Here is a 12,773-nt window from a genome sequence, read left to right as displayed (position 1 = left end):
AAACTCTATGAGATACAAAAGGTGTGCAAAAGTTTTGTCTGCATTATGCAAAAATCTCTCTGTGTTATTTGTTTTGCTAATTTTAATATTTTTTCCCATGGAGTTCATGGTCTAGGCTAGCCACCTTGCTAAGCAGTGGATACTCCAAAAAAATTTCCTACAATTTAGATTTATTTATTTATTAATACATTCAACTGTGTATTTATCTGGTTCAAATTTGTATTAATTTTTCAAAATATTGTAAACCAAAAGAAATAAGACCAGTTTCCAAGTTGAAATAATGTGTATTTTAAAGTTGAATGGCTTAGTTCTGAGTTTGAGAAGGATGATGAAAGGGAAAATAGCAATGTAACAGTACAATCCTGTAAAAGTCTACTCAGAAGTAAGCTCCATTGAGTTAAATGGGGCTTACTGGCAGGTGAGTCTACAACTGGAAGCTAAAAAGATGTATTACAGATTGAGAAGTTGGGTTTTTTTAGCAACACTATGCAACATTCAGAAGTAAAGTTAAAAGTAGCGGAAGACATAATATTTGATTTTAATCTTACAAGGAATTCTATCTCGTAACTGTATAGCTAAACCACGGCCCTGATCCAGTGGCTCCATTGTAAATAAGGGGCTCTGATTAAGAGTAAGAAGGGGCTCCCTTATTGTCTTCAATTTCACAGGAAACACCAAATATATCCATATGGACCTATGCCTGCTATTGGGACAGCCCCTGCCTATACAGAATGCCATGCAAAGTACAATGCAACTTTGCATAAAGGCAATTCTACACATGTAAGGTCTGCTTTACAAGAAACATATATGCTTTAAAGTATGTGTATATGTGGCAGAGACAAATTCTTGACTTTCTGGCACAAGTAATGACTTATGTGTCAACGTATACATCGTTCAAAGTGGATGTCAGTTTTAGAGTATGGACTGCATATATACACTAAATGTTCTAACACGTGAAGTGGACCTGGATGTGCACAGTTTCAAAAGCCATATTCAGGGTATTTACCCTCCCCCTCAGTGAAACAAAAGCAAGCAAACACACACACACACACACACACACACACACAAACATTATACTTATTGGAGAACCCATCTACACTACAAAGTGTTCCAAGTCACTGGGACTCACAACTAGTTAAGAGGTTTTATTCTATATGGGTTTCTGTAGAAGGGTTTGAGTGGCAGTGCTGTAGGTGTACTTGGAGCTCTTGTTAATATGATCAACAAAAGGAAGAGAAACAAGAGAGCTGGGAAAAGGGTAAAACAACAACAAAAAAGTAAATTTAACTCCAGCCACTTTGCTTCACCACTGTAACACAGCATCAAAGTTAATGCTTCACACAACTCTGTAATCTACACATGACTTATCCTCAATTTCTTCTACCTCTATGGATTAGCAGTGTGCTAGGCAATCATATATACAAAAAAAAAAAAACAAAGTTCCCTGCCTTGAAGAAAGCAGGTGACATACAAAGGGTAAGGAAGAAAAGGGATGCAGCTAAATATATGCAACCTTTATATACATATATTTATTTATAATTAGTATTACTACAAAATGTCAACAATCCCCATCTGTCCTTTCACTTAGCAATCTGTCATTGCAAGTTGTGCAATAGGCTCAGTAGGCATTGCAGCAGAGGTGGGTCTCAAGGAGATAAAGGAGAGGAGAGTCGTGACCTTATGGATCAGTTCAGGGAGGGCATTCCATGCATACGGGACAGTGTGGAAGATGCTAAGTTCAACCTGAAATTATGCAGAGCAGCAGTTCTCCAGGTAAAGACTCAAGGTGTGTGTGAGGTGCCTATTTTTGAGACAGAGGCAGTGTGGTTTTGTAAGTAACGACTGGCTATTAAGCAGGCAAGTGAAATAAGTGATGCAGGACTACACCAAACTCCGGTTACTTGCCACTGCTTTTCATAGGGCTGCTTCATTCATGAGTTTCCCACATGAAGGGAAACTCAGTGCAGAAAAATATGTGTACACCCACATACACTGTTGGGCATGAAAATGGCACAGGTGTTTATTCTGCCTTGGTTACACATGTTCAGAAGCTGCAGCAGGTGGTTCCAAATACAGGTAACCACAGCAGAACAGACATACAACATGACGTGTGTGCACATATTTTTTTCCTACCTGGGGACATGCCATGCATGAAATAGCCCTAAGTGATCACCAGTTAGCACAGTAACTTTGAAATAATGACTGGGGAACAACTGGGAAGGGATCTTAAACATATAAAGGGAGAGGGAGTGGGTATGAAGGAGGCAAGACAAAAGAAAGAAATGGGATCATCTATTTCAAATGTGAAGGAAATTAGGTTATTTTATGTGATTTCAGTTCATTATCTAAATAGCTAAAACATATTAATAAGTTATTTTTATGACTGACAAACTGGACCATTTACAACTATGTATCCTCCTTTAATATGAAAAGGTGTAGGGGAGAAAAAACAAATTAAAAGAGATAAAATGCTTCCCCTTACCCTTCTTCTTCCGTACTGAAGCTTGAAAATAGAAAGGGAATGAATGGTAAATAAAATGTGAAGAGAAGGTCATTCTAAAATGATAAATCGCTGTTTGAGTCTCAAGCACCAACACTGAGCGTACTCAGTACTGTACTATGCTTTCTCTTTTTCAAATCACCATAAGCATTAGCAAAACTAGCACAGGCTATGTTTAAACTCTAATTCCAAATGATACAAACTAAAAGGCAGAATACCATGGCTATGCCAAAAAGGAAGATCTCATCCCAAAAGTTAAACAGCATGATTTAGATTGTAAAAAATATCAGCATGATTGTGGAGGGGCGGTGGCGGGGAATATTTTAAGAGTTTGAATTCAAAGGGGAAAGAATTGTGACAATTTCTTAGGCCATTAGTTCCTGACAATCTTAGTGCAGATTCTAAAGAGGGGCAGACATGAATTAGAGCTTGTGCAACACTAATTGGGAAGCAGCCGTGTAATATTACAGGGGGCACAAAGCTGAACATGAGCTCCACAGAACCACTAAATTAGTTCCTTGACCCAATGGGCTGTTTCCTCCAAAATAGCAGCCCCTTAATACACAGAATAGAAAAACTGGCTTAAAACTGAAGGGGAGTTTTTAAACAAAACAATTCATTCACAAGAAGGAGGGCACTGTCATGTGTTCAAAGAAAAGAAAAGAAAAATTCCACTGGAATACCACAAGGTAAGAAATATTATTGGTCACAAATACGAAAATCGTAGTGTTGGACATTCAGCACAGACTATTATTGCTTTCGAGGTGGGGAAGACTAACACCCGCCCCTGAAGATCAGAATCAAAGAACTTTAGGGTGGGAGTGAGCTTATCTTCAGGCTGGGATGGGAGAGGATATTTGTAAAGGACCCTAAAAAACTCTCCCAATGTTTCAAGTAGCAGCTTGGCTGCCCTGAGCAGTGCATTGACACTCCTTTGTAATTCAGTACAGAATGCCCCCTGAGAATTATGCTGTGTCATGATGTAGTATTATTCCTAGAGCTGTTATTGAGGGCGGTGGTGGGGAATGGTGGCTGTTGTCATTTACTGTGGCAACAAAGCTTTTCTATTGTTAAAAAAATAAAGTATTCATGACTGAAGTGTAGACCCACATGGACTCCAAAGTTCTTTGATTGCTTCCCACCCATCACTATAAAAGTCACCAACATCCCCCCACTGCTTTCAAGGGGAATGAATGGCCCTGTGAAAGTGGAGTGGGGGGAGGCTGGTTCAGTTTAAGAAGAGAGAGTACAGAGAAAAGTAGGAAGAGGAACCCATTAAGAAGAGGGACAATACAAATACACTTTCAATGATAAATAGTGAGCACATGCTTTCCATGCAGAATATTCCAAATTCAATCCCTGGCATCACCAGATGGGACTGGGCAAGATTCCCATCTGAAACCATGGAGAGTCATTGTAGAAATTTTGGATATATGGACAAATATTTGTACTATGTTCTTATGGCAGCTTCCTGTAAGTCTATCTTTTTTATATACTGGCAAATAAAAAAAAATATTTTTAAAGCCATTTAAACTAGTTAATAAAACATTTATGTGCACAATAGATATAGTTTTTTGAACTATTTTTGTTAGACATCACTGATGAAAGGAAGTCGATAAACAGTAACAACAGCAGCAACAATAATAATTTAAACTATTGCCATGACTAAAACGTAATTTTCAACTCCATATTCTGCGCAGCATGAACGTTTGCATACTTTTATAAATGGTAGGTGGTCTTTCAAAAGACACCATCACATCTACAGCCTTATCCTATGCAAGTTTACACAGAGGAACATAGAAATGACATTAGTGGTATTTACTCCTAAGTTTGCAGAGGAGTAAAGCCTTTGCATATTTAGCAGCATTGGTAGGCTAGATTGGTAGGCAGCATTGTATAATCAAGGGTGTCCTGTTCTCTTCAACACAATTCCAGAAAATTTTGCTTACAATTATGTCATGGAAATAAATAAGGAAGTTCCTACTCATACATTCATGGACTTTGAATCACGTTTGGTGTGGATATCTCTAGCTCTTAAGACAAATTTTCATCATAGCAAAGTACATAATATAAAAATTATGAAGGACGAAGAAACCGCAAGTTTCTATATTATAATGGTCAGGAAGACATTTTCTTTATTGCCAACTCCTTTAAGGTTATTTATGTCTATCCTTTCAGTGATAGACTTCTCAAAAATAAAACACCCAATATGTGCAACCAGAAGGCAAGAGCTTTTCTTGTATTTCTTTAGAGAAAATGTGAACTAACTAGAGTTACACCTGGACAGAGTAATTATCAGGCTGACCTGTTTAGAACGTGTAGCAATTGATTCCCTCCATAGCTGCTTTTATAGGTCTTAGCATTCTACCAAGAACTAGAAGAAAACACAAGTTTTCCTACGGACACACCTAGACCTTCCTGCTGAGCTTATTTCATTCCAGCTCCCATTCAAATTTGCCCTCCTTGGCGGGAAAACCACCCCGTGATACTGCTGGCCATGGGGAATTTCCCCAGCAGCAGCTGGCCAGCAAGCGAGTGCGGCCTGGTAGCCGGGGATGAAGGCAGAGAGCAAAGGGGCCGCAGTGATTGCCCCCTGTGGACATGGCAGTGGCGTAGCGTGGGGGGTGCAGGGGGGGCCGGCCGCACCGGGCGCAACATCTGGGGGTTACGGTTAGGGGGCGCAAATCCACGGGTTAGGGGGTGCAAATTACTTGCCTTGCCCCGGGTGCTGACAACCCACACTACGCCACTGGGACATGGTGAGCAACCACGATATCCACATGGTTCCAGGATTAATCATTCAGGCATTTCCTGATCTCATCTTTGCTGACATCACCTTTTCACCACTGCCTACTAGGCAACATCTCCTCTGAGGGAAGGGAGTGGAACTTGCTCAGCCCCTGACAGAAGCAACTTTTCTCTTGCAGGTAGCTGTCAGGCTCCCAACGATGACCTCTGATGCAAGCGAGTGAGACTGAGCTGCTGTGATTCACTCAAGCCCATGGTGGAGGCCAAGTCTTCCCTTGATGGCAGTTGATTTCAAATTACAGCCGGAGAAGAACTGCCATTCCTTTGAAGTTGTGTGATTTTATTGGGGAAAAGAAAGGAGCTCAGAAGGAAGGTGCAGTTGTGGCCCAAAGAAAGCTTTTTCCTGAATCTCAAAATGGTTCGTGAGTCGGATGCTAAGACCTATAAAGGCAGCATTGTGAGAAAGTCAATTACACTGAGTACTACACATTTTCATAGCTTAAATAGGTCACCCTGGTGATTACTCTCTCTGCTCAGGTGTAACTTCCTGTTAGCTCACAATGTCCAGATTGAAGAAAAATGCCCTAGTTAGCCAACAAGATCATTATTTTTATGGTTCATAAGGGAGCCTTTCCCATTTTTCCTTGGCGAATGAACAAGGACTGTGCTATGATACAAAAATTTGTTTAAAAGGATAACTTCATGATATTCAAAGCAAGTGAAACAGGAATTTTATGGTTGGCAAAAAAAAAAATTAAAAACCCAATAACTCTCATATAAAATAGCCCCCTATTTCCCACCTAATCCCTCCAAAACCTAAACAGTATTAATTGCAACTGGTATGTTGTGTTATTTAAAGCAGGAAATAGTGCAAAGGAGGGCATATTTCTGAATAAAATTGCTGATAATTCACAATCAAGAAATAAATTTAAATGAAGATTATATAAAAAATAAACTCTTCATTTGAGAAACCTCTGTAATCTATTTTAAAATGTTTCAGCTTAATACCTCTAAAGGTGTTAAATAAACAAACTCGATGTTACCTAGGACTCAGCGAGACTGGTAAAGAAATAGTGATTTATATGCATTGTATGTGCAATATGTACCACCAGATGGCGATGTGGAGTCCCTTTTTTCTCTACCTGTTTTCCCTGTTTAAATTTACGCTTTAAACTGAAACACTTCTTTGATGTGTCTAGATCCAGCACTAGACATTAGGATATCTAAAGTGTTTTCTATGTAACAAATATTTGATTACTAAAAGGTAGGAAAATGCTGAACTGTTTTCTTTAAATAAGAAAGACCTTATATCAGAAATATTTTAACTAAATATTGTAAAAATGGATTCTACTACTATAACGCTATTTTTTTCTGCACAAAAATAGGTGAAGTAAAGATTAAGAAATGTTCTTGTTTATGCAAATTCAGGCTACAATCCTATAGACGCACACCTGCAAGTAAGCCCCGCTGAACTCAATGGGGTTTACTTCTGAGTACACATCCATAGGATTGCACTGGATCAAATAAATAAATAAATAAATAAATAAATAAATAAATAAATATCCTAATCCAGGAGGAGAGATAAAAATTATGGTAGGGAACATCTGAGAGCCGAAACCTGCTTTAAGCTAACAAATTGCTTTTGCTGGATTGAGGGCAATGAACACCAATAAGATAGTTTCCTTTCAGGTACAACACTTTGTTTCTGGGTCAGCTTTTATAGAACGACAGCTAGCAGCTTACCTTTGTCCACTAATGAGAGGCCACAGAAATTTAAAATAAAACAATATTAGATAAACTGATTTCTTAGGGGGGGAAAACAAGCTAATAAAATATGCTTATAGCTTTAAATTAATGTGTAAAATAACAATGCACATAAATGATAAAACACATTCTGTCGCAGAGCTGGAAACAAAATTAAACACAACAAAATCACTCATGCTCATCATGCTCACGTGGGAATCTCCAGAAAAGCAACATTCCCATGTCATTTATTTTCCAATACCACGTTCTGTACAGGGTGCAGTTCACTTTCAAACAGTCTTAACATTGCCTTTTCATCTCTGCTATTGCAGCATGCTCATTAAGAAACACTTTCTTACCAAGCTCTTCAAGTTCTGAGGTCATTGACTTAGACCGCAAGGTCAGTGCAGTGGTTGGAGCCCGTTTTGGAGGTGGTGGGGCTTTGCATTAAACAGAAGGACATACATGATAAGAAACAGCACTCACTGCATGCTCATATATGCATTATTCATATTCAACACAAAAATGGATTACTAATTAAATGAAAATATGTGTTTCTCTATGTAGCTAATCAGTTAACTGATCTCTGGAAACAACGTATACAGCAGTTTCCACACATAGGAAAGGAAGACACCACAGTATTTCTTTGACATATATTTTATTTTAGGAGATATTCATGCCGCGTTCACAACTAAGCTTATGCTATTGAATCTTATATGCTTAAAGGTTTATCAAGTGAGACGTAGTACTGTAGAAGTCTGTAAGCTCTGCATTTCTACATTACTCAAAGAGCCTCACATGAACGGCTCATGTCAACAGCAGCAAATGACCTGAAAGTTATCTGACTGACAAGTAGGTTTGACCAGAAATCATGACTGGACACAAGCAGTGAACAGGAGAACCATAGAAAGTGATAGTTTATAATAATGCTTTGAAAAGCAATAGGCTATACACAACTTTTGTATTGTAAACTGAACTAAAAAGAAAATGATTGAAGCTGTGTTCATTGATAGCTTGAGTTAGACACGTAAGTCATTGTAGCCTACAATACAATGATACATTAGCTGTGTGGAGCTCAAAGCAGTCAAATGCTCCAGAACTTACAACCAGAGATAAATATTTAAGTTGTTACATCCAAAGTGTATTATATCAATTTTGGATACCCTGACCAAATCAGCTTATCTCAAGTAGCCCTTACTATGTTTGTTACTGAAAGTCATATATATAAAACTGGCAGCTGTTTGAGCTTAATGGGTCATGCATTCAAACTGTACAACTGACTTATGCCCTGCTTTAGAAGTAGATAATGGAGAGCAACTCCAAGCAGACATATTTTTAGCCAAGTTATTTCAAAAGGAAATGAGCTTCATATGTAAATACACTATGCTATTGACCCCTTTTTCACAGGACCATGGCAAATGAATATGCAGGAAATGATCATGTTATAAGAGATAGTATATAGGATTCAAATCAATCAAGAAAGACCCATTAAACAAGCCCCGTCCACATGGTTGGGCTATTCATGCACATTTTCTAAAAGTGCAGAAGTGTACCAGAAGGAACTAGTTCTCATGTCAATTGATGTCTATTAAAAAAGAGTATTTTTTCAACTTTGGAAATTAACTCTTCCGTAAAATAATACAACACATATTAAATTGTGGGATGAAGCTCATATTGTGCAAATTGAACTTAACCTTCCATCAATAATTGAGGTCATATGTACTCCAACTGTGCTGAAAATAAAAATAAAACTTCTGTGCAAGTCTTTCACAATTCCAGGTTCTATGTATTCTTCAACTATTATGAGGTTTGAACTGGTATGTGGTGTTCCAAGTCACTCCACCCCACTGGAATGACTAAAAAACTGAAAAACCATGCACATTAGGTGCTAGGGGTCAAAATGACCTCACAAAATGCTGCTTAATTTATTAGTTTCTTGTCATGGCTACATATACTTAGCTTAGAACCTTTTATATCAATTTCTTGTGAAAAGGAAAATAGATGAAAAAAGTCTATTTTTATATCAAATTACTCACTTTCCTCAGTATCACTACAAATTATATTAGAGGTCAATAATACCCAAAAGGCTAATAAAACTAATTTTCAAACCTTAATACTGTATATTGAACATTTTTATGAGTGAGAAGGTCCTTGTTTACCCAGCCAAACTATTGTTTTCCTCATAGCTACTTGTAGACTTCATTTGAACAATACTTATTTATTCTGCTTTGGGGGTCATTTTCATCTCAATTGCATCTTTAAAATTGCAAACAACCTGTACCCCCCCTGCAGGTGGGCAGACCTAATGGCAAATCTCCATAGAGAAACTTTAGATTTTATCTGTTTACATGAAGATATTTGAAAAATATGTTGTTGAGAGCTGCTTTGGGCATCTCTGCGATCAGGAGCTCAAATTCCAGGTCAGACAGCGGTTGACAAACGAGCAACCTATTTACAGTCTTCTGGACAGAATATAACAACTTTTTCACCAATAAGCAGGAAAAAACCTGACTATGGCAACAACACTGAAAAAACAAGCAACCAGAAATCCCCCCAGAGTTCCTTTCCCACAAATTCAGAAGTGTCAACAGCAGCATTTTTTGTTTTTGCACTTACATATTATGTGCTAAGGAATGGAAGGAAAGTGATTTTCCTTTCTTCAGTGCATAAGAATGCAGCAATCTTAGTCCACAAATACAAGTCTGAGGTCATTCTTTCTTATAATAAAACTAAAGCTGGTATGCACAACTGTGACCTGATAGTGTCTGTTTAAATGCCTATATTTGCTTGGAAGGTAAGCAAACCACAATGAAGTGAACATCCCAAAATATTATTTTCCTGGTATACCTGTATCTGGAGTTGATCAAACTCTGAGCTGAGCATAGACACATAGCCAACCTGCCTGGGATATCAAGTGGGCGGCAGATCCAAAATTGGTAGAGCCTGCCTATGCTGACACCAGGAAAAGGTGAAGGCATGATATCTGTGATTGACACAATGGCAGAAAATCACAGCAACAATGTGCTTTATGTAAATATTCTGCCTCCCATATTCATGGTGTTGTAAATGTGGCAATTGTGCATAAGCTGCTCAAGTAAAAGTCATTTGCAACTCACAGTAAACTGCATTGTTATACTCCCGTAACAATTTATAATGAGGTTATATGTATGCTAACAACACAAGATTCCTTTGCTCCATTTTGGAGGAAGGATGGAATATAAATCTATCAAATAAATAAATAAATAGATTATATGTTGCTTTGTGTTTTTAAAAAACCTCTGGGATCAATTAGACCCTACACACCATTCTTGTGGATTTATGCATTTTATGTTGTGGGTTTTTGTTGTCCCTCGTTAGTTCTTTTCTTCTGCAAAAGAAAACTTCTCAATAAGGACATTTTTCAGAACACTTAGATGGGATCTTCCTCCAGCTATTTTAAAAATGTTTTTCTTGGGATATATTTGATTTCAAAACTGCTGTGATACAGTATATGTCTAAATAATTTCTCATTTGCATTGTTCTCTCAATGAAAGGAAATACGATAAACAGTTCAAACTATGAAAAGAATGTACCTTTCTTTCTGGCTGTGTCATCTGGATCAAGATTCCTGGTTACTGTGACAACTTTAAGAACTAAATGATTGCCTCCTTGCCGAATCATGTTCACCACTTGCCTATGGCCAACTTTAACTACATTTTCATTATTAACCTGCAGGGGGAGAGAGAGAAAGGACAGAGTTATACTAAAACACATGGAAAATAATACTTGATTGTAAAAGATAAAGTAAAACAATATCTATAAGATTTTGAAGAGTGTTCAAAGAATTTGATTTTGACCTAATCAGCAGCTCCCTGGCTAATCTGCAGATATTCCTGTTTAAGAATTATTATTTGGCTAGCACCAATCCAGCAATAAAAATCCCCTAAACTCATATCTGATTATTCTTGTCACAAATTAACATTTTGGAAGCACTTAGAGATGGAGAATTGAACTCCACTTATAGATGGAGAACTGAATCAATATTTTTCCACTGCAGTGGAAATAAGGTACAACAGACCAAAAGATACTATATATTGATATTAGTTTAATTTGACTCATTTTCTTTATATCCCTGTCATGCTTATAAACCATAATGGCAACTTCCAGCCCCCAGAAACATCTATTGCTTGCATGATTTGTAAACACACTGGGAAGCCAAACCATAATCGTGACAGCCTTTTAACGCGTACCCAGACAGCTGTGAGTGTAATTAAATATAAAGTGTCTTTGACCAAAATTTGCTCTTGACACAAATCTGCACAGGAACCACATTGGATTTTTTCGCCACAAGTACTTAAGTACACTTCAGAAGGTCTGTACTTTATTTTCATAAAATATTATTGTTATTTAAATTCATTAGTCACTTGCTATGTAAAGAATCTCTAAGCAACTTACATAACTTAAACTTCTTAAAGTCAGAAAAAATGACAAAACAAAAATCATTAAATCTTTTAGTGTAGTCAGGCAGGTGGTGGTGGTGTGGAGGAAGAGTTCCACATTGGAGGCCTCTGGGGTCTGACCTCCAGGAAAACTATGGATGGCCATCTTTATTATAGGTTCCAATCACAAGGAGTTTCCTGATGTAAATATCCTTTTCCTCTCTGCAATTGCTAGTGCCACATTAGGGAAAGCATATGGGTACATAGCTGATTTCCTTAAGAAGTCAATACCAGCTTGGTGATTTAGATTAAGCAAGTGACATGGGAAAAGAGATAAATCTTTTCTCTCCCGGTACCACAGTCTTTATCTAATTCACCCCTGCTTTGGCCACTACTAGCTAAGACTGCTTTTTAAAAGAGATCCAATCTTCTATGGTTTGGTCCTAAACAAGCATCTCAAGAGAAGAGGGAAGTGACAATATGACACAGGAACATAAAGACTATAAGCCCAAAGACAAACATTATAAATGTCAAAGAAAAAGATAGCAGCAGCAGCAGCAGCATACAATAGGGTTGTACTATGCTGAAACTTGTCTTTCAATTTCTCAAAAGTTTCTTCCATTGTGAGAAGCTACTATTTTTCCTTCCCATTTGCTATCACTCTAGAATTTCTTTACAATTTTGGTGGGTGTAGGGTTGAGGTTATAGTCCTCTGTAGCTCCTTTGTTCCTTATCTGACAAAGCCCCATGGAAGCAGTTACTTGACAAGTCCATTCCATGGCTTTAGTGGAAGCTCAAGAAGCAGGGGAAGTTGGCTAACTAGCACCTGAGATCGGTGCACTCTGATTTGGTTTTTTATATATAAAAAATCTTTCTGCATGCACCAATTTCTTTATAACAAAAAATACCAGAACTTTTGTGAGTCGAGGACCCACCACCCACATAGGATTATAATAAAACACAAAGACACATTATTTTAGGTTAATGGGCAAAATTAGGCCACAACTTTATTGGTTACAGCATGTGAGTGCTATTGGCTTAGGCACTGGATAAAACAGCAATACAAGACTCCACCCCGCTCAGTGGGGAGTCATTTCAGGGGTTAACAACCAGTGGGAGGAGCTTGTTATGCAACTGGAAGCTTCCCCATGATGTCACCGGGGGTCATGCCATGGCCCTAGCCACCAGCAAGGCATCAAACAGGATGCATGACCGTCTGATTCCTTTAACGGAATACCCAAAAGAGGAGGGGTGGATGATGGCCATACCCAAACCTCCAACACAGTACACATATTCTAATACCTAACCGCCAATACTAAAAAAGTTGTGATGAGTTGCTACGAGGTAGGCAAAAAAAACCCAAG

General features: G+C 38.0%; 1 protein-coding gene across 6 annotated transcripts in view; it reads right to left on the bottom strand.

Moving 5' to 3' along the window:
* Window positions 1-12,773, bottom strand: part of SHANK2 (SH3 and multiple ankyrin repeat domains 2) — a 334,933-nt gene that overhangs the window by 47,285 nt on the left and 274,875 nt on the right. For 4 of the 6 annotated variants that reach the window (XM_081891148.1, XM_081891150.1, XM_081891145.1 and 1 more), the window contains 3 exons: window positions 10,564-10,699; window positions 7,351-7,431; window positions 2,483-2,503 (listed from right to left, as the gene is read on the bottom strand). In XM_081891148.1, the coding sequence (XP_081747274.1) occupies window positions 2,483-2,503; window positions 7,351-7,431; window positions 10,564-10,699 (238 nt within the window). The remainder of the gene's footprint in view (window positions 1-2,482; window positions 2,504-7,350; window positions 7,432-10,563; window positions 10,700-12,773) is intronic. The other 2 variants (XM_081891146.1, XM_081891147.1) reach the window with 2 other exon arrangements.

This window comes from Podarcis melisellensis, assembly GCF_964234715.1.
Source record: "Podarcis melisellensis genome assembly, chromosome: 1".
Lineage (NCBI taxonomy): Eukaryota > Metazoa > Chordata > Lepidosauria > Squamata > Lacertidae > Podarcis > Podarcis melisellensis.
Note: the sequence above shows the minus strand (reverse complement) of the source record. Positions and strands in the feature narration are given on the sequence as shown.